This window comes from Salmo trutta, chromosome 24 (assembly GCF_901001165.1).
Source record: "Salmo trutta chromosome 24, fSalTru1.1, whole genome shotgun sequence".
Classification (NCBI taxonomy): domain Eukaryota; kingdom Metazoa; phylum Chordata; class Actinopteri; order Salmoniformes; family Salmonidae; genus Salmo; species Salmo trutta.
Genome location: NC_042980.1, coordinates 48,101,878 through 48,129,377, shown reverse-complemented (window position 1 = coordinate 48,129,377; position 27,500 = coordinate 48,101,878). Strand labels below are relative to the sequence as shown.

General features: G+C 40.8%; 2 protein-coding genes and 1 long non-coding RNA gene across 4 annotated transcripts in view; 2 read left to right on the top strand and 1 right to left on the bottom strand.

Moving 5' to 3' along the window:
* Positions 1 to 13,766, top strand: part of dnajb2 (DnaJ heat shock protein family (Hsp40) member B2) — a 36,231-nt gene extending 22,465 nt beyond the window's left edge. The window contains exons 10-11 of one of the 2 annotated variants that reach the window (XM_029712398.1): positions 12,378 to 12,451; positions 13,396 to 13,766. In XM_029712398.1, the coding sequence (XP_029568258.1) occupies positions 12,378 to 12,406 (29 nt within the window). In that variant the 3' untranslated portion in view covers positions 12,407 to 12,451; positions 13,396 to 13,766. Of the gene's footprint in view, positions 1 to 12,377 lie in introns of both variants that reach the window. The other variant, XM_029712397.1, reaches the window with a different exon arrangement.
* On the top strand, positions 5,861 to 8,818 carry LOC115161429 (uncharacterized). The gene is made up of 2 exons (XR_003869256.1): positions 5,861 to 6,791; positions 6,822 to 8,818. It is a non-coding gene; the product is annotated as an uncharacterized LOC115161429 (long non-coding RNA).
* A 4,803-nt stretch (positions 13,767 to 18,569) lies between the features above and the next one.
* LOC115161409 (receptor-type tyrosine-protein phosphatase-like N) overlaps positions 18,570 to 27,500 on the bottom strand; it is a gene marked incomplete in the record, with an annotated part of 90,204 nt that continues 81,273 nt past the window's right edge. The window contains 9 exon segments of the mRNA XM_029712374.1: positions 18,570 to 20,246; positions 20,386 to 20,459; positions 20,624 to 20,688; positions 21,521 to 21,574; positions 23,552 to 23,718; positions 25,782 to 25,901; positions 26,415 to 26,492; positions 26,618 to 26,691; positions 27,384 to 27,500. Coding sequence (XP_029568234.1) covers positions 20,175 to 20,246; positions 20,386 to 20,459; positions 20,624 to 20,688; positions 21,521 to 21,574; positions 23,552 to 23,718; positions 25,782 to 25,901; positions 26,415 to 26,492; positions 26,618 to 26,691; positions 27,384 to 27,500 — 821 coding nt within the window.

Below are 27,500 nucleotides of genomic sequence, written 5' to 3'. Positions count from 1 at the left end.
ATATGGACATGTAGTCAGGGATACTGGAGTATTGAGGAAGATATGGACATGTAGTCAGGGATACTGGAGTATTGAGGTAGATATGGACCTGTAGTCAGGGATACTGGAGTATTGAGGAAGATATGGACATGTAGTCAGGGATACTGGAGTATTGAGGTAGATATGGACATGTAGTCAGGGATACTGGAGTATTGAGGTAGATATGGACATGTAGGCAGGGATACTGGAGTATTGAGGTAGATATGGACATGTAGTCAGGGATACTGGAGTATTGAGGTAGATATGGACATGTAGTCAGGGATACTGGAGTATTGAGGTAGATATGGACATGTAGGCAGGGATACTGGAGTATTGAGGTAGATATGGACATGTAGTCAGGGCTACTGGAGTATACAGGGATTTCTTGAAAGTGACTGGTAGCAGAAAATAATGACTGGTATATAAATAATAATAGTAATAATGATAATAGTAATAATATAAATAAAAATAATGATAGTAACAATAATGAAAATAATAATAACAATATTATTAATAATAATGATGATAATAATAATAATGATGACAATAATAATGATAATATGAATAATAATATTGATAATGATAATGATATGAATAATGATAATGATAACAATGATAATGATATTAATAATGATAATAATGATAATGATATTAATAATGATAATAATGATAATGATAATATGAATAAAAATATTGCTAATAATAATGATAATGATATGAATAATAATAATGATAATAACGATCATATTAATAATAATAATGTTCATAATAGCGATAATGGTAATAATGATTATAATTATAATTATTGTAATAAGTATTATTATAATAATGATAATAATGCTAACAATAATGATAGTGATAATAATAATGATAATAATAATAATTATTATTATAATAATGATAATAATAATGATAATAATAATGATAATAATATTGATAATAATGATAATAATAATGATAATAATAATAATAATGATAATAATAATGATAATAATGATAATAATATTGATAATAATGATAACTGTCACAGGGGTTGTTGAAGGGAGGCCAAGACGCGGCGTGGATAGTGCTCATTCTTAATTCTTTAATGAAGACACTTTAACGAAAAACAACAAAACGATCAACGACAGTCCCGTCAGGTACACTTAGACTAAATAGAAACACAACTACCCACAAACCCCAAAGGAAAACAGGCTGCCTAAGTATGGCTTCCAATCAGAGACAACGAAAGACACCTGCCTCTGATTGGAAACCATACCCGGCCAAACATGGAAAAACAACACATAGAAATAGAAAACTAGAACACTCCCACATAGAAACAGAAAACCCCAAAACCCACACAAAACATCCCCCTGCCACGCCCTGACCATATTACTATGGCAAATGACCTCTTTACCTGGTCAGGACGTGACAGATGATAATAATGATAATAATATTGATAATAATGATAATAATAATGATAATAATAATGATAATAATAATGATAATAATGATAATAATAATGATAATAATGATAATAACAATGATAATAATTATAATAACAATGATAATAATAATGATGATAATAATAATAATAATAATGATAATAACAATGATAATAATGATAATAATAATGATAATAATGATAATAATAATGATAATAATGATAATAATAATAATGATAATAATAATAATGATAATAATGATAATAATAATGATAATAATAATAATAATGATAATAATAATTATGATAATAATAATGATCAACAGTATGGCATCAGAATAAGTAGTGGCTTCATGTTAGTGTGTGAGTGTGTGTGTGGTGGTGAGTCTGTGGTGGTGTGTGTGTGTGGTGGTGAGTCTGAGGTGGTGTGTGTGTGGTGGTGTGTGTGTGGTGGTGTGTGTGGTGGTGTGTGTGTGCGTGTGTGCGTGTGTGCGAGTGTATGTGTCCGGGTGTTAGTGTGACTGTGTGTGTAAGTGTGTCAGTGTAGGTGTGTTTACACAGTGAGGGATGGAGGGAGGTATTCACATGTTTAATTAACCATGCATTTACACTGCCTTCAGAAAGTATTCATACCCCTAGACTAATTCCACATTTTGTTGTGTTACAGCCTGAGTTCAACATTAATTTAAAAAAAAGAATTCTCCCCAATCTACACCCATCAGTCAATACATGTTAGAATCAGCTTTGGCAGCGATTACATCTGTGAGTCTTTCTGGGTAAGTCTCTAAGAGCTTTGCACATCTGGATTGTACAATATCTGCACATTATTCTTAAAAAAAACGTCTGTCAAGTTGCTTGTTGATCGTTTCTAGACAGCCATTTTAAAGTTTTGCCATAGATTTTCAAGCAGAATTAAGTCCAAACTGTAAATAGGCCACTTAGGAACATTCACTGTCTTCTTGGTAAGCAAGATTTGGCCTTGTGTTTTAGGTTATTGTCCTAATGAAAGGTGAATTAATCTCCCGGTGTCTGGTGGAAACCAGGTGTTCCTCTAGGATTTTGCATATGCTTAGCTCCTTTCCGTAATTTTTTTAAATCCCAAAATACTCTCCAGTCCTTGATGATTACAAGCATACCCATAACATGATGCAGCCACCGCTATGCTTTAAAATATGGAAAGAGGTACTCAGTAATGTGTTGTGTTGTATTCATAACACTTTGTATTCAGGACATTTTAGTTACTTTAGTGCCCTGTTGCAAACAAGATGCATGTTTTGGAATGTTTTTATTCTGTACAGGCTTCTTTCTTTTCACTCTGTCATTTAGGTTAGTATTGTGGAGTAATTACAGTGTTGTTGATCCATCCTCAGTTTTCTCCTATCACAGCCATTCAACTCTGTAACTGTTTTAAAGTCACCATTGGCTTCATGGTGAAATCCCAGAGCGCTTTCCTTCCTCCCTGGCAACTGAGTTAGGAAGGATGCCTGTGTCTTTGTAGTGACTGGGTGTATTGATATACCACCTAAAGTGTAATTAATAACTTCACCATGCTCAAAGGGATATTCAGTATCTGCTTTTGATTTTTTTTTTTACCCATCTACCAATAGGTGCCCTTCTTTGCGAGGCATTAAAAAAACCTCCCTGGTTGAATCTGTGTTTGAAATTCACTGCTCGACCTTACAGATAATTGTATATCTGGGGTACATGGATGAGGTAGTCATTCAAAAATCACTTTAAACACGATTGTTGCACACAGAATGAGTCCATGCAATTTATGTTGGACTTGTTAAGCACATTTTTACTCCTGGACTTATTTAGGCTTGTCATAACAAAGGGGTTGAATACTTATTGACTCGGGACATTTCAGCTTTTAATTTTTTATACATTTGTATACTTTTCGAAAAACATAATTCGCTTATGGGGTAATGTGTTTAAACCAGTGGCAAAAAAATCGCAATATAATCCATTTAAGATTCAGGTTGTAACACAACAAAATATGGAAAAAGTCAAGGGGTGTGAATCAGTGGAGGCTCCCCAGAGGAGGAAGGGGAAGACCATCCTCCTCAGTAGATTTCATAAAAATAGTGAAACATTGAAAAAGTTATCCTTTTTAGATAAAACTATGCTAAATATATTCACGTCACCGAATAATTGATTATAACATACTGTTTTGCAATGAAGGTCTACAGGAGGGTCTCTCGAGTGGCGCAGCGGTCTAAGGCGTCACTACAGACCCGGTTCGATCCCGGGCTGTATCACAACCGGCCGTGAGTGGGAGTCCCATTGGCCCAGTGTATTCCGGGTTAGAGGAGGGTTTGTTCGGGGTAGCCCTTCATTGTAAAATAAGAATTTGTTCTTAACTGACTTGCCTAGTTAAATAAAGGTTAAAAATAGCCTCAACAGCACTCTGTAGGGTAGAGCCACGGTGTTGCCGGAGGATAGCTAGCTTCCGTCCTCCTCTTGGTACATTGACTTCAATACAAAACCTAGGAGGCTCATGGTTCTCACCCCCTTCCATAGACTTACTCAGTAATTATGACAACTTCCGGAGGACATCTTCCAACCTATCAGAGCTCTTGCAGCATGAACTGACATGTTGTCCACCCAATCAAAGTATCAGAGAAATAATCTTGTACTGAAAGCATAAGCTACAGCTAGCTAGCACTGCAGTACATAAAATGTGGTGAGTAGTTGACTCAGAGAGAGAGAAAGACAATAATAGTTGAACAGTTTAGAACAACTTAATTTCTTTAAAAATGAAGGAGAAGAAAGAGACATTTCTGTTTTATCTAGTAAATGCAGCTAGTTTAATTATTTAAACAGAGGGATGCTATGTTAGCTAGCGTGCTATGGCTATCCAACGCAACACTGGAACTCTTCCAAGTCAAGTTATAATTATTCAAACAGAGGGATGCTATGTTAGCTAGCGTGCTATGGCTATCCAACGCAACACTGGAACTCTTCCAAGTCAAGTTATAATTATTCAAACAGAGGGATGCTATGTTAGCTAGCGTGCTATGGCTATCCAACGCAACACTGGAACTCTTCCAAGTCAAGTTATAATTATTCAAACAGAGGGATGCTATGTTAGCTAGCGTGCTATGGCTATCCAACGCAACACTGGAACTCTTCCAAATCAAGTTATAATTATTCAAACAGAGGGATGCTATGTTAGCTAGTGTGCTATGGCTATCCAACGCAACACTGGAACTCTTCCAAGTCAAGTTATAATTATTCAAACAGAGGGATGCTATGTTAGCTAGCGTGCTATGGCTATCCAACGCAACACTGGAACTCTTCCAAGTCAAGGTAAGCTTTTGGTTTTATTAGTTTAATGCCACCGGGGCCCACCGGTGTAACTGCTAAACTGATTATACACGGTAATGTTACTGCATGATTGTAACGGGTTTACTAACGCATTTGTTCTATTAGCTATGTTGACTAGGACATTACTTTAGCTAATATGGGGACAACGATGTAGGCTGTGGTTTTTTCGTTTGGTCACACACAGCTGATGTGTTGTTCATTGAAGTCCGCAAACAAACAGAAAAGGTGAGAGGAGGAGAGTGTTGCTATAAAAGTGATCTTGTTCCAATGGCACGTTGTGTTAGCTAATCCAAGTTTATCATTTTAAAATGCTAATTGATCATTAGAAAATCCTTTTGCAATTTTGTTAGCACAGCTAAAAACAGTCGTCCTGATTAAAGAAGCAATAAAACTGGCCTTCTTTAGATTAGTTAAGTATCTGGAGCATCAGCATTTGTGGGTTCGATTACAGGCTCAAAATGGCCAGAAACAAAGAACTTTCTTCTGAAACTCTATTCAGAATTGAAGGAATGATGGATGGCGCTAAATACAGGGAAATTCTTGAGGGAAACCTGTTTCAGTCTTCCTTCCAGAGATTTGAGACTGGGACAGAGATTCACCTTCCAGCAGGACAATGACCCTAAGCATACTGCTAAAGCAACACAAGTGGTTTAAGGGGAAACATTTAACTGTCCTGGAATGGCCTAGTCAAAGCCCAGACCTCAATCCAATTGAGAATCTGTGGTATGACTTAAAGATTGCTGTACACCAGCGGAACCCATCCAACTTCAAGGAGCTGGAGCAGTTTTGCTGGGAAGAATGGGCAAAAATCCCAGTGGCTAGATGTGCCAAGCTTATAGAAACATAACCCAAGAGACTTGCAGCTGTAATTGCTGCAAAAGGAGGCTCTACAAAGTATTGACTTTGGGGGGGTGAATAGATATGCATGCTCAAGTTTTTAGTTTTTTTGTCTTATTTATTGTTTGTTTCACAATAAAAAATATTTTTCATCTTCAAAGTGGTAGACATGTTGTGTAAATCAAATGATACAAACACCCCCCCCCCCCCAAAAAAAAAATCTATTTTAATTCCAGGTTGTAAGGCAACAAAATAGGAAAAATGCCAAGGGTGGGGTGAATACTTTCACAAGCCACTGTATGCTTGCTTGTGTGTAGAGAAACGGTGGTCTAAGACTTTATCACAACTAATGGCGAAGGAGACGTGCTGATGGAAGTTGGGCATCACGTGTCTTAGTGATGCAAACATAAAATCCCTGTCAACCAGAAAAGCAGCCTCTGGGTGCATGGTTTCCTGCTTGTTTATAGCCTCGTACAGTTCATCGTGCCAGCTTGTTGTTGTCCTGAAGTGGAATATATTCAGCATGCTATAACAGATGAAAGCTCTCTCGGGAGGTAAAAGGGTTGGCATTTGACCATCCAGGTATTCCAAGACAGGTGAACAATAGGTTGAGACTTCCACTGCGTTAGAGTCAGAACAACATTTGTTGTTGATGAAGAGACATACCCCCTCCCCCTTTCTATTTCCCTAAAACCGATGTCTTATCCGCTCTGTGAATTGAAAATCCATCGAGTTGGATAGCCATGGGGGGTTTGTTGCATCCGTTAAGCTAGCTTTGGATTGCTGTGTCTATCAGAGGTGCTTCTATCTTCCATACACAGTCTGCCGGGGCTGTGTGCCTGACTTACTGTGTGTGTCTTGTCTGTTCACTACTGTGTGTGTTTCGGAGGGGTTTCAGACACCCATATGGAATGTGCCCCTGACACAGAAGCTCAATGTTATGTGCAGCAAAATATGAATAGTTGTGAAATGTTTCAAATGTTAAATTAATTTAAATGAATATAATTTTATAACTTACATTTTGGCTTTTAAACAGACTTCTATAGTCTACATACTTTAAAATGGCAGAAACACACTCCATGATTGTCACGAGAATTTTCAATCCCAATGATAATAACTAACAATTATTTAAGCTTTGACTAATTCTCTGTGTTTAATAATAATTAAACCCAGGGTCTTACAAAAGGTCCGTAAACCCAGGGTCTTTATGCAAAAGGTCCGTAAAGTTTATTCACAAGAACGTTCTAAAGTCCATAATACAAAGACATGCCATTTTATAACTGACTCTTTCCCTACTTAAGCACATACCTACACACAAACAGTAGATAGCCTACGCACATACATACACACGAACAGTAGGTAGGATGTATCCTTCCCCATAGTTCTCACCACTGTTTATCACTACCAAGCTGGCAGTTCCATTCCCCAGAGATTAGAGGGACCTTGACAGGACTCCCTGTCCTATCGTAAGTTTCTCAGAGTTCTAACCAGGTCAGGTCAAACACAGTTTAATTGTTCTCTGTGTTTTTTTAGTCACACACACACACACACATTTCTACTTGTCTCGACCAAACCGTATTAGACTGAAGTTTATCATTCTAATTCATTATACATGTTACAGAATCTAATAATTACTAATAGTTACGTTTGTCTAATTATTCATTATATATTTTACATCATGTCATAATTACAGTTCAGGGTGCAATTCTTTAGTCATTACCTTTAAACATATAAATTCCCTTATCAATGATAATTACTGGGCACATTTAAAATGGCAGAAACTCACAGGCATCATCCAGACATACAAAGGCACTAAACAAACATTAACTTTGGTAATTCTGTGTAAATAATATTCAAATTATAGTAATACAAATATTTCCTTTTTGCTTTAGATACTTTGATTACATCCAAATATATTTCATTGCATCCGTTGTCCTTATTCTAGAAAGTGATGTTATGGACCTGGGTTAAACCTATTTCTAAGTGCCAAACTAAGAGCCATCGTAGGTATACTATAGAAGTCTGTTTAAGAGCCATCATAGGTATACTATAGAAGTCTGTTTAAGAGCCATCGTAGGTATACTATAGAAGTCTGTTTAAAAGCCATTGTAGGTATACTATAGAAGTCTGTTTAAGAGCCATCGTAGGTATACAATAGAAGTCTGTTTAAAAGCCATTGTAGGTATATTATAGAAGTCTGTTTAAGAGCCAATGTAAGAGCCATTGTAGTTATACTATAGAAGTCTGTTTAAGAGCCATCATAGGTATACTATAGAAGTCTGTCTAAGAGCCATCATAGGTATACTATAGAAGTCTGTTTAAGAGCCATCGTAGGTATACTATAGAAGTCTGTTTAAAAGCCATTGTAGGTATACTATAGAAGTCTGTTCAAGAGCCAATGTAAGAGCCATTGTAGGTATATTATAGAAGTCTAAGAGCCATCGTAGGTATATTATAGAAGTCTGTTTAAAAGCAATTGTAGGTATACTATAGAAGTCTGTTTAAAAGCCATTGTAGGTATACTATAGAAGTCTGTTTAAGAGCCATCGTAGGTATACTATAGAAGTCTGTTTAAAAGCCATTGTAGGTATACTATAGAAGTCTGTTTAAGAGCCATCATAGGTATACTATAGAAGTCTGTTTAAAAGCCATCGTAGGTATACTATAGAAGTCTGTTTAAGAGCCATCGTAGGAATACTATAGAAGTCTGTTTAAAAGCCATTGTAGGTATACTATAGAAGTCTGTTTAAAAGCCATCATAGGTATACTATAGAAGTCTGTTTAAAAGCCATTGTAGGTATACTATAGAAGTCTGTTTAAGAGCCATCGTAGGTATACTATACAAGTCTGTTTAAAGTGATTCATGGAGTGTGTGTGTGTGTGTGTGTGTGTGTGTGTGTGTGTGTGTGTGTGTGTGTGTGTGTGTGTGTGTGTGTGTGATAAGTCAATGTTATTAGGTCATGGATTGTTTTATTTTTTTTTACCTATATGGGGGGGTGTTATGATGCATTTACGTGGAGTTTATTTTCAAAGTAAGAGTGATTGAAGCCAATGAAAGCTTTATTTTTCGAATAAATTAACTGTTGTCTACGATGTAGAATGCAAATTCAGACATGTAGGATAATAATGTTGTTTGAGTACAATCAGTCAGTCAGTCAGTCCCCAACCCTGACCTTATGTTGTCTGTGTCTTGAACAGATAGATAGATAGATAGATAGATAGATAGATAGATAGATACTATAGATAGATAGATAGATAGATAGATAGATAGATAGATAGATAGATAGATAGATAGATAGATAGATAGATAGATAGATAGATATATGGATGGAGGGATGGAGGGAGGGAGGGATGGAGGGATGGATGGATGGATAGATAGATAGATAGATAGATAGATAGATACTATAGATAGATAGATAGATAGATAGATAGATAGATAGATAGATAGATAGATAGATAGATAGATAGATAGATAGATAGATAGATAGATAGATATATGGATGGAGGGATGGATGGATGGATGGAGGGATGGAGGGATGGAGGGATGGAGGGATGGATGGAGGGAGGGAGGGATGGAGGGATGGAGGGATGGATGGATGGATAGATAGATAGATAGATAGTTCTGTTTAACATTTAGGACGCACAATAGGACATATTTACATCTAGTAATTGGGATAACATAGAGTCTACGAATCATTTTTGAATTTGGTTTCATAGGATTTGTTAGAGCATGATCTTTTTTGTTGTTGTTGCCATTCAACAGAGTTTGTTTGCCAAATATCCTCCTTCAGATATAGCTCGACATCTTCTGCTAACAGATGATGCTTTTACAGCTTGGAATAAGTTAAGAGGTTTTTTTTTTTAGCTTGATTAGTATTCAATGCTGTTTTATATTGATTAGTGTTCAAGGCTGATTTATATTGATTAGTGTTCAAGGCTGATTTATATTGATTAGTGTTCAAGGCTGATTTATATTGATTAGTGTTCAAGGGTGTTTTATATTGATTAGTGTTCAATGCTGTTTTATATTGATTAGTGTTCAAGGCTGATTTATATTGATTAGTGTTCAAGGCTGATTTATATTGATTAGTGTTCAAGGGTGTTTTATATTGATTAGTGTTCAAGGCTGTTTTATATTGATTAGTGTTCAAGGCTGTTTTATATTGAGGTACAGAGTTAATATAGTTTTATATTGAGGTACAGAGTTTTATATTGAGGTACAGAGTTAATATAGTTTTATATTGAGGTACAGAGTTAATATAGTTTTATATTGAGGTACATAGTTAATATAGTTTTATATTGAGGTACAGAGTTAATATAGTTTTATACTGAGGTACAGAGTTAATATAGTTTTATATTGAGGTACAGAGTTAATATAGCTTCTGAGCTACAATTAGCAGAAGAACTGAGACTGCTGGAGGTTAAATTCAGTTTGGAGTTGTTGGAAGGATTTCAATACCCCATTATCAAACAGATCATTCATCTTGAGTATACCAGCATCATTCCAACTTTGAAAGCCCATATACAGACAGGATGGTACAAAGTCAGGATTATTCACAATTGGTGACAGAGAAGAATGGCAATTCTGTATTCCAAAATGGTTCCGTACTCGATTCCAAGATTTCAGGGTGTTTTTAATGATAAGATTCTCCTTTAAACCCTTAATTGCATTTACATTACAAATAATTGGTAGGTCAACGAACGAGACTTATTTGGAACCAATTGCCTGCAGATCTAAGAAGGAGGAGTTATCATCATTCTTTATCCAATCAACAATAGACCTCATTTGTGAGGCCCAATGGTAATATATGAAATTAGGTAGTGCTAATCCTCCTCTTTGTACAGGCAACTGTCATTTTTGGAGTTTAAATCTAGGATGCTTATTCTTCCACACAAACTTACGAATCAAACCATGTAGCATCCTAAAAAAAATTTTTTTTCTAGAAACAGGGATGGAGTTGGGCAACATTTGCAGTGGATAGAGGATTCTGGGAAGTACATTCATTTTAATAATGCCAATTATTCCAAGCATTGAGATTGGTAGAGGGGACCAACTTTGAAGGTATTTCTTAATAGTTTTAAACACATGATTGATATTAATTTTCAATAGCTCATCAAAAGAAAAATAAATAAAAAATCCCAGGTATTTGAACACCCTGTGTGACAGCTGGAACGGAACATGTGCTAAATCATCCGCGTTTCTTTATTTTCCAAGTGGGAGAGCCATTGGTTTCCCAAAATTAATCTTATAACCAGAAAAGTAACTGAAGTCATTAAATATCTGAATGAGCATTGGGGACAGAGGATAAACTCTGCTTGTTTCATAACCAAAGCAAATAAGAGGGGAGATTGAGGACACCCTTGTTTTGTACCTCTAGCCTATGAGGAAGGGATGCAATACTGTGCCATTTATAGGAACACCTGCTTGAGGGGCTGAGTAAATAAGTCTGACCCCCAGTCAGTGAGTGCCTCTCCAAAAGACAATTGTTGCAGTCTTAAAAAGATGGTACCACTCAATTCTATCAAATGTTTTCTTTCTTCGGGAATCTAATGTCACCACTAGAGCACCGCCTTTCTTTGACTTTAGCATACTGCAGTACTTCTAACAATCTCCTGACAGAGTAGGACTGCCTATTTTGCACAAATCAGTTGGGTCTGGAACCACAATAGTGGGTATATAATAGGATTTAGCCTCAAAGTTAATAACGAAACATTGTCATCATTATCAATCACCTGAATAAATATCTGCAGCAGGACTCTGATAGTACAGACTTATTACATTGCCAATTGAACCTCTGGGGGTTTGGATTGGAAATAAGGAAGCTGGAATGAAACTGGGGCGGGATTGGAGATATGGATAGACCCAATAGTACATTTCTGAACTAAATCAGTGGTGATCCGGGGAACCAGGAAACAAGTCAACCCTGCAGTATGATTTATGCAGATTAGAATAACGTGTATCATTTCTATTGGCAGGATTGAAAAGCCTCCACACATCCGTTAGACCAATCCCATCTAACATTTGGTGTATAGCTTTTGACCTAGAGCCTATCTTTAGTGTAGTAGGCTTTGGTTGCTTGTCAAGATTCACATCGAGCATGGCATTCCAATCACCACCAATAACAGCTATACTCCAAAACCAGATTTGTTATTCTGGTGAAAAAGAGCCGTAGAATATTGCTCTCTCACCATAAAGAGAGCCATGTAGAAAAACCTAGCAGCCTCATAATAATCAACTTTTAAATTATTTATTTAACCTTTATTTATTTAACCTTTATTTAAGTATGCAAGTCAGTTAAGAATAAAGTCTTATTTACAATGATGGAGTACACCGGCCAAACCCTGGACGACGTTGGGCCAACTGTGCGCCGCCCTATGGGACTCCCAATCACGGCTGGTTGTGATACAGCCTGGATAGAATACCTTTAAGAGGCAAAGTGTCTAGGATCAGGTCCTCCTTGTTATTAATTAGGACGTTAAGGGGCAACACTGATCCTAGATCAGCATTATTACTCTGAGACACTTTGTGAATACAGGCTCTGATTAAGTTCTAGATTCCCCTAGTTGTATTTATTATTTTGTTCTGGTCTTTTGGTTTTGGCTAGATGGGGTACAGCTACGGACAGAAGTGACTTTAGCTCAAATTCTACAGTCGTCCCCGAAGCGACTGGAGCCATGCAACTTTTGGTCAGTCGTTGTATTCCATCTAGCCAAAACCTGGCGTTTTTTTTTTCTGTGTCACTCTTCTTACTTGCTGTGCTTCCTGTTTCAGACTCACACTTCCAGGCCTTCACGGGCTGATCTGATTGGCCGTTGCCCGTCTGACCCCTGACCTCTGAGCCTGAGGTAAAGCCCAAACAAAACAGTCTCCTCCTCCATCATCAGCTCCTCCCACCTTCACTGTTGCGTCATCCAACCCTTCATCCCATCCTGCCCCCCGTCACCCCTAGAACACCACTAAACTCTGGGTCCAACCAGCAGCCCACCTGTTTACTCTCCAAACCACAACCTTACCCTGTGTTTTGCCCTCCAATACTCCCCGTAGTAGAAGACCTGAGTAGTAGACCTCTGGTTATCACAAGAGAACATAGAGGATATAGAAGAGAACGTACAACAGATTTTTTGTTGTTGCCATGTTTACAGTAGGATGTATGGAAGTTAATATAACCTATTCAATAGTGAGAATGGGTGAACCTTGGACAGGGAGGCAGGATGAACAGATTGGGGTAGATGTAGGGGGAGGTTTGATTACAGGATAGATAGTAGCTAGTTAACCGAGGATGAACAGGATAGCTAGTAACTAGTTAACTGAGGATGAACAGGATAGCTAGTTAACCGAGGATGAACAGGATAGCTAGTAACTAGTTAACCCAGGATGAACAGGATAGCTAGTTAACTGAGGATGAACAGGATAGCTAGTAACTAGTTAACCCAGGATGAACAGGATAGCTAGTAGCTAGTTAACCGAGGATGAACACGATAGTTAGTAGCTAGTTAACCCAGGATGAACAGGATAGCTACTAGCTAGTTAACCCAGGATGAACACGATAGCTAGTAGCTAGTTAACCCAGGATGAACAGGATAGCTAGTAGCTAGTTAACCCAGGATGAACACGATAGCTAGTAGCTAGTTAACCCAGGATGAACACGATAGTTACTAGCTAGTTAACCCAGGATGAACAGATTGGGATAGATACGTATAGATGTGGACTAGAGAGAGGTGTGCTGTAACTCCCCAGCAGCCTTTGCTGTGGCTCTAATGTTGCGTCCATATCCGTTTGCTCCCAACAGGTCAAAGGTCAAATCTCCCAATGGTGCACCTTGTCTCTCAGCCCGCCCCCTTCGGCTTACTGTTGTCTCTCAGCCCACCCCCCCTGGCTTACTGTACCGGCTGATCAACACTTTTCAAAGTTTTATTTGAAAAAGGAAAGTAAACTGATAAAAACAAATGTATGTACTATGTATGTGTGAGTGTGTGTGTGTATATAGCTAAATGAAAGACTCTTTGTAAAGTATTTTCAACCATAAGTAAACTCATCCACATTAAATAATTAGCATTTTAACGTGTCTTATAAGAGAAGTGTCCTGGAAAGCATTTTAAACCATGACTACATGTTTCAATACCATGGAAATGTATGATAATAAAGTTATCTATATATGAATTGAAAGTTGATCCATTTACAACACCACCTTGAATGTTAGTCTGGTTGTACCAAACTGAACCTTTACACTGAGCACCCCCCTCACATCAACAACAAAAAAACATGAAGGTATTACATATGAAAACACATGATTATTTCTCCACTTCCAGCTACATCTGGTCTCCCATCCAGGGAACAACCAGGACCGACCCCACTTAGCTTCAGAGGTAAACCAGCAGTGGGATGCAGGGTGCTATGTTGCTGGAGTCAACCTGCTAAAACTTGCAATTGGAGAAAAGGCAGCGTAAGCAAAGGCCAGGGTAACATAACCAAAGGCCAGGGTAACATAACCAAAGGCCAGGGTAACATTACCAAAGGCCAGGGTAACATTACCAAAGGCCAGGGTAACATTACCAAAGGCCTGGGTAACATTACCAAAGGCCAGGGTAACATTACCAAAGGCCAGGGTAACATTACCAAAGGCCAGGGTAACATAACCAAAGGCCAGGGTAACATTACCAAAGTCCAGGGTAACATTACCAAAGGCCAGGGTAACATTACCAAAGGCCAGGGTAACATTACCAAAGGCCAGGGTAACATTACCAAAGGCCAGGGTAACATTACCAAAGGCCAGGGTAACATAACCAAAGGCCAGGGTAACATAACCAAAGGCCAGGGTAACATTACCAAAGTCCAGGGTAACATTACCAAAGGCCAGGGTAACATTACCAAAGGCCAGGGTAACATTACCAAAGTCCAGGGTAACATTACCAAAGGCCAGGGTAACATTACCAAAGGCCAGGGTAACATAACCAAAGGCCAGGGTAACATTACCAAAGGCCAGGGTAACATTACCAAAGGCCAGGGTAACATAACCAAAGGCCAGGGTAACATTACCAAAGGCCAGGGTAACATACCAAGGCCAGGGTAACATACCAAAGGCCAGGGTAACATTACCAAAGGCCAGGGTAACATACCAAAGGCCAGGGTAACATTACCAAGGCCAGGGTAACATTACCAAAGGCCAGGGTAACATTACCAAAGGCCAGGGTAACATTACCAAAGGCCAGGGTAACATTACCAAAGGCCAGGGTAACATTACCAAAGGCCAGGGTAACATTACCAAAGGCCAGGGTAACATTACCAAAGGCCAGGGTAACATAACCAAAGGCCAGGGTAACATTACCAAAGGCCAGGGTAACATAACCAAAGGCCAGGGTAACATTACCAAAGTCCAGGGTAACATAACCAAAGGCCAGGGTAACATTACCAAAGGCCAGGGTAACATAACCAAAGGCCAGGTTAACATTACCAAAGGCCAGGGTAACATTACCAAAGGCCAGGGTAACATAACCAAAGGCCAGGGTAACATTACCAAAGGCCAGGGTAACATAACCAAAGGCCAGGGTAACATAACCAAAGGCCAGGGTAACATTACCAAAGGCCAGGGTAACATAACCAAAGGCCAGGGTAACATAACCAAAGGCCAGGGTAACATAACCAAAGGCCAGGGTAACATTACCAAAGGCCAGGGTAACATAACCAAAGGCCAGGGTAACATAACCAAAGGCCAGGGTAACATTACCAAAGGCCAGGGTAACATAACCAAAGGCCAGGGTAACATAACCAAAGGCCAGGGTAACATTACCAAAGGCCTGGGTAACATTACCAAAGGCCAGGTTAACATTACCAAAGGCCAGGGTAACATTACCAAAGGCCAGGGTAACATTACCAAAGGCCAGGGTAACATTACCAAAGGCCAGGGTAACATTACCAAAGGCCAGGGTAACATAACCAAAGGCCAGGGTAACATTACCAAAGGCCAGGGTAACATTACCAAAGGCCAGGGTAACATTACCAAAGGCCAGGGTAACATAACCAAAGGCCAGGGTAACATTACCAAAGGCCAGGGTAACATTACCAAAGGCCAGGATAACATTACCAAAGGCCAGGGTAACATTACCAAAGGCCAGGGTAACATAACCAAAGGCCAGGGTAACATTACCAAAGGCCAGGGTAACATTACCAAAGACCAGGGTAACATTACCAAAGGCCAGGGTAACATTACCAAAGGCCAGAGTAACATTACCAAAGACCAGGGTAACATTACCAAAGGCCAGGATCTCCCCACCACCGTTTCAGTAAAAAGCTGAGGGATGCAGCTGGACAAATCCATAGATTATGCTATGAATGCGAGGACTGACCATTCATGAGATCAAAATGTATAGTTTTAACCCTGTTTTTAGGCTTTACAGTGTTTGTTTTCATCTATGTTTTAACAAACATTGGAATAATGTGGAGTTTCTTACATGTGAAACTGCAAATGGGATTTTCACACGTGATTTGTTTTTCACATGAAACTGAGATTCTCACGTGAAAGTTTTTAACATGTGAAACTTCAAATATCACATGTGAAACTGCAATTCACATGTTATTCTCCTCACATGTGAAAAGGTGGTGTTAACATGTGAACTCAACATTTAATTAGTGGCGTGTATTCATGGATGACAAAAAAACAGACCAAAAAACCCCCCCCATAATAATAAAAAAGATGTATCTTTCGTCTCTCTGTGTTTCATAATATCTCACAGGAGAAAGCATCCCAGCCAGCGAAACAGTTCCCCTCTTGTCTCTCTACATGTAGACCATCTATCTGATGCTGTCTGGTCCAAACGAGTAGGACATTGTTGCCGCCCGTAGCTTGGAAGGCAAAGGGAGGCCTCCCTTGACAAAAAAAAAGTATCCAAAATTAGCCAATCAGCGTTGAGCTAAACTGAGCGAACTCAACTGTGATTGGTCCTGGCGCATGAAAACAAGTGCAATTATGACAACACATAGGTTGTTATATGGTTGTAGTATGGGGGGAGGGGGATTGGCTTCCCCAGTGATATTACCCACGCGCTGCTACTGAATTAAATACATGTAAATATAGTTTCACATGTTAAATTTAAGCTTAACATGTGAAAATAGCTATTTCAGATAGGAATCTGCAAATGTGACATGTTTTCTTTGTGAGGGCCCCCCACTGGTTGATTTAACGTTGTTTCTACGTCATTTCAACAACGACTGTGATTCAGTGTGATTCGATGTGATTCAACTGAATAAACGTGGAAAGGGAAAGGGGGGATAGCTAGTTATTTTGTACAACTGAATGCTTTCAACTGAAATGTGTCAGTCTGCATTTAACCCAACCCCTCCGAATCAGAGAGGTGCGAAAAAACTGATTGGATTTGCAAAAAGTCATCAACGTACAGGAATTTGAGGAACTTTTGTCAATTTTACTCAGAATTCACGTTAGTTTGGCAACTCAACCAAATGTGAATCAAAACTAGATGTTGAAGTGACGTCTGTGGTCAGCGGGACAGCTTTCAGTAGACATTGGTTCCTAATGGTTACCTGTCAGTATTATGGGATGTAGACATTGGTTCCTAATGGTTACCTGTCAGTATTATGGGATGTAGACATTGGTTCCTAATGGTTACCTGTCAGTATTATGGGATGTAGACATTGGTTCCTAATGGTTACCTGTCAGTATTATGGGATGTAGACATTGGTTCCTAATGGTTACCTGTCAGTATTATGGGATGTAGACATTGGTTCCTAATGGTTACCTGTCAGTATTATGGGATGTAGACATTGGTTCCTAATGGTTACCTGTCAGTATGGATGACGGATCACCACCTCAAGCTGAACCTCGGCAAGACGGAGCTGCTCTTCCTCCCGGGGAAGGACTGCCGTTCCATGATCTCGCCATCACGGTTGACAACTCCCTTGTGTCCTCCTCCCAGAGTGCTAAGAACCTTGGCGTGATCCTGGACAACACCCTGTCGTTCTCCACTAACATCAAGGCGGTGACCCGATCCTGTAGGTTCATGCTCTACAACATTCGCAGAGTACGACCCTGCCTCACACAGGAAGCGGCGCAGGTCCTAATCCAGGCACTTGTCATCTCCCGTCTGGATTACTGCAACTCGCTGTTGGCTGGGCTCCCTGCCTGTGCCATCAAACCCCTACAACTCATCCAGAACGCCGCAGCCCGTCTGGTGTTCAACCTTCCCAAGTTCTCTCACGTCACCCCGCTCCTCCGCTCTCTCCACTGGCTTCCAGTTGAAGCTCGCATCCGCTACAAGACCATGGTGCTTGCCTACAGAGCTGTGAGGGGAACGGCACCTCCGTACCTTCAGGCTCTGATCAGGCCCTACACCCAAACAAGGGCACTGCGTTCATCCACCTCTGGCCTGCTCACCTCCCTACCTCTGAGGAAGCACAGTTCCCGCTCAGCCCAGTCAAAACTGCTCGCCGCTCTGGCACCCCAATGGTGGAACAATCTCCCTCACGATGCCAGGACAGCGGAGTCAATCACCACCTTCCGGAGACACCTGAAACCCCACCTCTTTAAGGAATACCTGGGATAGGATAAAGTAATCCTTCTAACCCCCCCCCCTTTAAAGGATTTAGATGCACTATTGTAAAGTGTTTGTTCTACTGGATATTATAGGTGAATGCACCAATTTGTAAGTCGCTCTGGATAAGAGCGTCTGCTAAATGACTTAAATGTAAATGTAAATGAGTATTATAGGATGTAGACATTGGTTCCTAATGGTTACCTGTCAGTATTATGGGATGTAGGGATGTAGACATTGGTTCCTAATGGTTACCTGTCAGTATTATGGGATGTAGGGATGTAGACATTGGTTCCTAATGGTTACCTGTCAGTATTATGGGATGTAGGGATGTAGACATTGGTTCCTAATGGTTACCTGTCAGTATTATGGGATGTAGGGATGTAGACATTGGTTCCTAATTATGGGATGTGAATGGAAAAGAACACAGTCTGACCACTCTATGCTGTTGCACCACATCACAATAGAGATTTAATTACATACATTGAGTGAAAAATATTTTTATAGTTGTTTTCTGTGTGTTTGCTACATTAATAAACATATAAGAAATTATTAGGTGAATAATTTACAAGAATCACAGAGGTTTTACAGTAACACCGAAGACACTAATTGATATGATTCAGATGTGAGTGATTAGGTAGTCAGTGTACGGTAGTAGTTCCATTACAAAATGAATAGAAATAAATCATTAGGTTTAGAATTAAAGTCAGAGGCATAAACCAGCTGCTTAGAGAAACTGGTGTACTGTATGATACACTAGTATGTCCCTCACTTCATCCTCACCATAGTCAGGGTCTCTGTCTTCTTGCATAAACAAGCCATGTGCCTCATGCTGTTAAGTTATATGGATGGATACCTTCTAGAGTACAATGTGGTTTTAAACGACATCTCCATGACAACAGAACAGGAGGGATCATGGTAATACACCATCTCCATGACAACAGAAATGGAGGGATCCTGGTAACACATCTCCATGACAACAGAACAGGAGGGATCATGGTAATACACCATCTCCATGACAACAGAAAAGGAAGGATCCTGGTAACACAACATCTCCATGACAACAGAACAGGAGGGATCATGGTAATACAACATCTCCTTGACAACAGAACAGGAGGGATCCTGGTAACACAACATCTCCATGACAACAGAACAGGAGGGATCATGGTAATACAACATCTCCTTGACAACGGAACAGGAGGGATCCTGGTAACACAACATCTCCTTGACAACAGAACAGGAGGGATCATGGTAATGCACAATCTCCATGACAACAGAACAGGAGGGATCATGGTAATGCACAATCTCCATGACAACAGAACAGGAGGGATCATGGTAATACAACATCTCCATGACAACAGAACAGGAGGGATCATGGTAAAACAACATCTCCATGACAACAGAACAGGAGGGATCATGGTAAAACAACATCTCCATGACAACAGAACAGGAGGGATCGTGGTAAAACAACATCTCCATGACAACAGAACAGGAGGGATCGTGGTAATTGTAATATCTCTAGTGAGACATGTCTGAGACTGAGAATCAGAGTGAGAAAGGAGAAATGTTACAGAATCAAGTCACAGTATTTTAAGACCAGATCTTAATCTAAAATCCAATAACAAGACACTGTGAAGGGGTCCTACTGTACATTTAAAGTGTTTTTGTCTGATCTGAATAATCGACAGGATTTATTAAAACCTAATTTAATTTCATTATTAATGCATAATAACAGTAGCCTGGTCTCAGATCTGTTTGTTTGGTCTCGCTGACTCCTATGGTCATTGGTGTAGTAGTAATGGACTCTGGGAAATGTAGTTCCTCCCTGGTTGTGTATCTGGATGTAGACGAAGGGTTAATAATGGCCATAGAAATAGAATTACTAGATCGTCAACAGCCCCTCAGACCACAGCAGTGTGACTGGTACAATCATGGGGGACACTCAATATGGCCGTCATTGGTATGATGATGCATAACTTTCATGGTAATTCTAGTTGTACGGTGGTAGAGGTGGTAGACACATGGTTCACTGTGGCAGAGACTTCAGGATGGCATTGACTTCTTCTGCCACGGCGGTCAGGGCAAACTCAAACTGGTCCTGAGAGGGAGACAGAAAGGGAGGGAGACTGTCAGAGATACACACACACGCACACGCACACGCACACACACACACACACACACACACAGATAGACAGATCATGCTGGTGCCATGAGACATGTAGTTAAGAAGGCTATACCTTGGTGCGGACTAAGTTCGCTCTCTGATCCCGAATGTGTTCCAATGTTGCAGCAATGTCAATCTCCTTCACGCCTAGAAACACACAGTACGCATTACGACATGGGGGGGGGGAAATCACATTTCACTAACAAGGAGTTACTGACTCGCAATACTGTATAGATGTCTATCTAGTGATATAAAACTACAAGGCCAAACAAAATCAAAGATGTCTGACAAGATCAAGATGTCTGACTCACCCTTAGCCATGCGATTGAGGACCATGTCAATAAGGATGTAGGTTCCAGTTCTGCCAGTGCCGTCACTGTACGAGACAGGAAATTACCTCGTCAAATCACACAGCAAGTCATAAAGACTGTAGAAATGGAATCTATAGAACGGGTGTCCCTATTCAATGATGGCGTAATGGGTGGGATTGGCAGCCATTGCGAGTGGACCCATGAGGTTTTCCAGTTAAATTGTCAAGGTTAGAGGTTCCAAAACCTTTTAAATTGTTTATTTTTTTTTAAATCACCAACATTTGATTTCATCTAATTGTAACATTCTGTCATAAAGCGCACATTTTAAACTTTTCCAATATCAAAGAGGTTAAAGAAAGAAAAAAAATAATATTTTAAGTGCCTATTAAGTGTAAAATAAAGTAAGAGTTGATTGTAATTTCATATTAAATCAGCCAAAGATCCCCTCGTGACAGAGGGGATTGGAAGCTTGTGTCTAATTGGGAATGGCAATTGAATCAAATCAAATGTATTTATATAGCCCTTCTTACATCAGCTGATGTCTCAAAGTGCTGTACAGAAACCCAGCCTAAAACCCCCAAACAGCAAGCAATGCAGGTGTAGAAGCACGGTGGCTAGGAAAAACTCCCTAGAAAGGCCAAAACCTAGTCAAAATGATGAATTTTTTTGCACTTTAGCAAGTCTTTATTCATATTTAAAATCAGATGTATTGAATTGTCCTTGTGGTCTATATTAAAGGGCCCTTCATTTAATATAACATGCTTTTTTTTTATTCAATATTGTTGCACAATTTCTACTTAAAATATCAAAAGGGACGCAAAAGTCTGTTCTACCTGTTTGTGCTGTACGGCCAACTTCTAGGGCCCTTTGTCGATGAAAACACTGAGCTAGGTTTACCTGCAGTGGACGATGATGGGGCAGGATCGACCTCTGTAGCACTTATTCACCTTCCTGTTGGAGGGAGACAGAGGAGAGGAAGGGAAAGAGAGAGGGGTGGGTGGGAGAGAGGGAGGGAGGGAGAGAGAGAGTGAGGGACGGGGTGGGAGAGAGGGAGGGGTGGGTGGGTGGGTGAGAGGGAGGGAGGGAGAGAGAGAGTGGTGGGTGGGAGAGAGGGAGGGGTGGGTGGGTGGGTGAGAGGGAGGGAGAGAGTGAGGGACGGGGTGGGAGAGAGGGAGGGGTGGGTGGGTGGGTGAGAGGGAGGGAGGGAGAGAGAGAGTGAGGGACGGGGTGGGAGAGAGGGAGAGGCATGGAGGGAGGGAGGGATGGGTGGGTGGGTGAGAGGGAGGGAGGGAGAGAGAGAGTGAGGGACGGGGTGGGAGAGAGGGAGGGGTGGGTGGGTGGGAGAGAGGGAGAGGCATGGAGGGAGGGAGGGGTGGGTGGGTGGGTGAGAGGGAGGGAGGAAGAGAGAGAGTGAGGGACGGGGTGGGAGAGAGGGAGGGGTGGGTGGGTGGGTGGGAGAGAGGGAGAGGCATGGAGGGAGGGAGGGGTGGGTGGGAGAGAGGGAGGGAGGGAGGGAGAGAGGGAGGGTGAGGCATGGAGGGAGGAGTGATGGAGAGTATATCATAAAATATAATTTTAGCTGACAAGTTTAAATTGGTTACTGCATACAAGTACTGTGTTACATTTCTACTGTACTGATCTTTTAAACCATGCACAGAAAAACATAATTCCTAACTCTGCCTGCCTAAAGGATAACAATTAAAATTAGTTAAAACACATTAGTCTTTGAGTTTGAGGTTAGAGAAACTCAACCCTTCAGTGGAAAGGACAGAAAGTGAGGGAGGAGTAAAGGAGGGAAGGAAGAAAAGAAGGATGGAAGGTTAGAAGGAAGGAAGGTTAGAAGGATGGAAGGTTAGAAGGATGGAAGGTTAGAAGGAAGGAAGGTTAGAAGGTTAGAAGGATGGAAGGTTAGAAGGAAGGAAGGTTAGAAGGAAGGAAGGTTAGAAGGAAGGAAGGTTAGAAGGATGGAAGGTTAGAAGGAAGGAAGGTTAGAAGGAAGGAAGGTTAGAAGGAAGTGAAGGATGGAAGGAAGGAAGGAAGGAAGAAAGGGGGAGGAGACTGATGGACTATCCGGCCAGTGTCGACTCCTGCTGCAGTCACACCTGCCAATAATCATTTTTGTGACTATGCAACTGGACCCAGACTACTAGCTGCAAATCACAAAAATGACACTGGGAGATGTGGGAACCCCAAGGGCCTATTGCTGACCACCGTCACTGAGAGAGAGGGAGGGAGGGATATAGAGGGATGGTCTTGGAACGAGAGATGGCTAGAGGAAGAGAGGGACAATCAGGGAGGGACAACTAAAAATGAAGGCAAATATACAGTACACGGGTTTCATTAATCATGTCAGGGTCAAGGGTCAAGGAGGCTAAGCCATACAGGACCCTATATGGTGCATCACTGGCCATATGCTAGTGAAAAGGACGTCACACTGTTCGCTTAGCGAGTACAGCTTCCTCCTGATTCGGCTCATACCCAAAGCTCTAACCCAGAACCTCTGCCTCGCAAACAGACATGACCGCCCTCCCGAAGCTTCTTATCCTATTCGGCAGTGCAAGAGGAGACACCTGAGGCTGAGGAGTGAGTTTCACAGACCCCCCATCTGCTACTAGGTTACAGCTACAGTATCATACATAGCAGAACCAGGAAGACAGGGCCACATAGACCGGATAGGTGGAGTGAAATATATTGTTTTACAGTGAGTGAAATATATTGTCACATAGACTGGATAGGTGCAGTGAAATATATTGTTTTACAGGGTCAGGCATAGTAGTACGGCGCACCTGGAACAAATTAGGGTTTAAGTGTCTTGCTCAAGGACACATTGACAGAATTTTTCACCTTGACGGCTCGGAATATTCAAACCAGCAACCTTTCAGTTACTGGTCCAAAGCTCTAACTGCTAGGTTATTTGCCGTACAGTACCTGCGGAAGTCCAGCAGAGGGCGTGTGGAGGTAGGGATTCCGTTGGCGGGCCAGCTGAGCAGGTGGAACTGTGTCAAGGTACGAGTCTCCTGGGTCTGAACGTTCTTCAGGTAGAAACTACGAACCAGGAAGTCTTTACACCAGATGTGTTCAGAGACCAAATTCACCTGGTAGGGAACACCCATAGAGATGTATAATATAAATTCACCTGATAGGGAACATCCATAGAGATGTATAATATAAATTCACCTGGTAGGGAACATCCATAGAGATGTATAATATACATTCACCTGATAGGGAACATCTATAGAGATGTATAATATAAATTCACCTGGTAGGGAACATCCATAGAGATGTATAATATAACTTCACACCTGGTAGGGAACATCCATAGAGATGTATAATATAAATTCACCTGGTAGGGAACATCCATAGAGATGTATAATATAAATTCACCTGGTAGGGAACATCTATAGAGATGTATAATATAAATTCACCTGGTAGGGAACATCCATAGAGATGTATAATATAAATTCACCTGGTAGGGAACATCTATAGAGATGTATAATATAAATTCACCTGGTAGGGAACATCTATAGAGATGTATAATATAAATTCACCTGATAGGGAACATCTATAGAGATGTATAATATAAATTCACCTGGTAGGGAACATCTATAGAGATGTATAATATAAATTCACCTGATAGGGAACATCCATAGAGATGTGTAATATAAATTCACCTGGTAGGGAACATCCATAGAGATGTATAATATAAATTCACCTGGTAGGGAACATCTATAGAGATGTATAATATAAATTCACCTGATAGGGAACATCCATAGAGATGTATTACATAACTTCACACCTGGTAGAGAACATCCATAGAGATGTATAATATAAATAGAGATAGGTAGGGAACTTTTGCTCTGACCTGGGGACTGTGAAAAGACCCCCGGTGGCATGTCTGGTGGGGTAAGTGTGTGTGTCAGAGCTGTGTGTAAGTTGACTATGTAAACCATTTGGAATTTCCAACATTAATTTTTCTCATGAAAAGAAGAAGTGATTCAGTCAGTCTCTCCTCAACTCTTAGCCAAGAGAGATTGGCATGCATAGTATTTATATCAGCCCTCTGATTACAATGAAGAGCAAGACGTGTCGCTCTGTTCTGGGCCAGAAGCAGCTTAATTAACGAGGCCTTTCTTTGCAGCACTTGACTACATGACTGGACAATAATCAAGATAAGACAAAACTAGAACCTGCAGAACTTACTTTTTGGAGTGTGGTGTCAAAAAAGCAGAGCATCTCTTTATGACGGACAGACCTCTCCCCATCTTTACAATCATTGAATCTATATGTTTTGACCATGACAGTTTACAATCTAAGGTAACGCCAAGTAATTTAGTCTCCTCAACTTGTTCAACAGCCACATCATTCATTACCAGATTCAGCTGAGGTCTACAACTTAGGGAATGATTTGTACAAAATACAATGCTCTTAGTTTTAGAGATATTAAGGACCAGTTTATTACTGCCCACCCATTCCAAAACAGACTGCAACTCTTAGTTAAGGGTTTCAGTGACTTCATTAGCTGTAGTTGCTGATGCGTATATGGTCGAATCATCAGCATACATGGACACACATGCTTTGTTTAATGCCAGTGGCAGGTCATTGGTAAAAATAGAAAAGAGTAGAGGGCCTAGAGAGCTTCCCTGCGGTACACCACACTTTACTTGTTTGACATTAGAGAAGCTTCTATTAAAGAAAACCCTTTGAGTTCTATTAGGTAGCTCTGAATCCACGATATGACAGAGGTTGAAAAGCCATAACACATATTTTTTTTCAACAACAGGTTATGGTCAATAATACCAAAGGTTGCACTGAAATCTAACAGTACAGCTCCCACAATCTTCTTATTATTTTATGTCTTTCAACCAATCATCAGTCATTTAGATCAGTGCAGTACATGTTGAGTGCCCTTCTCTATAAGCATGCTGAAAGTATGTTGTTCATTTGTTTACAGAGAAAATAGCATAGAAGAAGAACAATAATAAAAATATTCTCAGTCACAGTGAGACGCGCACACACACACACACACACACACACACACACACACACACACACACACACACACACACACACACACACACACACACACACACACACACACACACACACACACACACACACACACACACAAGCTGTGTCTATCCAAAGTCAAACCCCTCACCTCATAGATGTGGTAGAGGGAGGATCCCTCGTCAGGCCAGTAGCGAACACACTGAATCTCTCCATCCTCAACCAGGGCTGTAATCATCACTATCACTGTGCAGCCATTCTCCCAGACCGTCTATAGAACAACAAAAATGTTACAACACGGCAGTTACAACAGCATACTGGCATACTGTGAGATATCCGTGTCCAATGTACTACTACACAACAAATACGCAGTATTGGTCACCTTTGCCTACCACAGTCTTTAGCGTTAGCAATAATGTTTCCTCAGAGTACTGTGTGCTACCGACCTGCCAGAAGCCAGCGATGGTGTGTGCTACCGACCTGCCAGAAGTCAGCGATGGTGTGTGATACTGACCTGCCAGAAGTCAGCGATGGTGTGTGATACTGACCTGCCAGAAGTCAGCGATGGTGTGTGCTACTGACCTGCCAGAAGTCAGCGATGGTGTGTGATACCGACCAGCCAGAAGTCAGCGATGGTGTGTGATACCGACCTGCCAGAAGTCAGCGATGGTGTGTGCTACCGAGCTGCCAGAAGTCAGCGATGGTGTGTGATACCGACCTGCCAGAAGTCAGCGATGGTGTGCTACCGACCTGCCAGAAGTCAGCGATGGTGTGTGCTACCGACCTGCCAGAAGTCAGCGATGGTGTGTGCCAGTGGTCCCTGGGTGGCGATGTAAGCAGGCAGTCGAGGGTCGTGGTCAATCTGGGGTTTACAGAGAGAGAATAATAATGACATTTGTGACGTGTGACATTATCTTTTAATATGTGTTAACCACGGGACAAAGTCTACACCATCACCATACCAAGAGTAGCAGTCAGAGATCTTACTATGGTGCTGGCATTAATGTAGTCCTCCTTGGTGGAGTTGCTCTCTGCCTTCAATTTCACACGGGAATGATCATCTGGAATAGAACAGATAGTAACTGACCAAGATGTACAGTAGGAACAGAACAGACAGTAACTGACCAAGCTGTACAGGAGGTACAGAACAGATAGTAACTGACCAAGATGTACAGGAGGAACAGAAGAGAACAGATAGTAACTGACCAAGATGTACAGGAGGAACAGAAGAGAACAGATAGTAACTGACCAAGATGTACAGGAGGTACAGAACAGATAGTAACTGACCAAGATGTACAGGAGGAACAGAACAGAACAGATAGTGACTGACCAAGATGTACAGGAGGAACAGAAGAGAACAGATAGTAACTGAACAAGCTGTACAGGAGGTACAGAACAGAACAGATAGTGACTGACCAAGATGTACAGGAGGAACAGAAGAGAACAGATAGTAACTGAACAAGCTGTACAAGAGGTACAGAACAGATAGTAACTGACCAAGATGTAGAGGAGGTACAGAAATAAGATTTCAATCCAACACAGTTTAATTAACAGCCTGTGAACAGCGTTAGACTTTTAAAGGCATTTTCCCTGACATTCGCTCTGAGATCACTTTTGCTGTAAACACTACGGATGCCAGCTCAGCAGAAATCCACTTTAAGTAAAACACAGTGCACAGGTTGTTCGTCTGAGTTGGTTTGAATCCCAGACCGAGACTGGAGGATAAACAGGAGAAGAGGTATATAAGACTCACAGGGCAGAGAGTCAGGGCAGCGGTTCTTCTCCAGGTGGGCTTCACTCTGCGCTACAGTGACAGCACTGGGTTCAGCCTTGTAGGAACATAGATCCTCCCACTCCTTCATCAGACGGT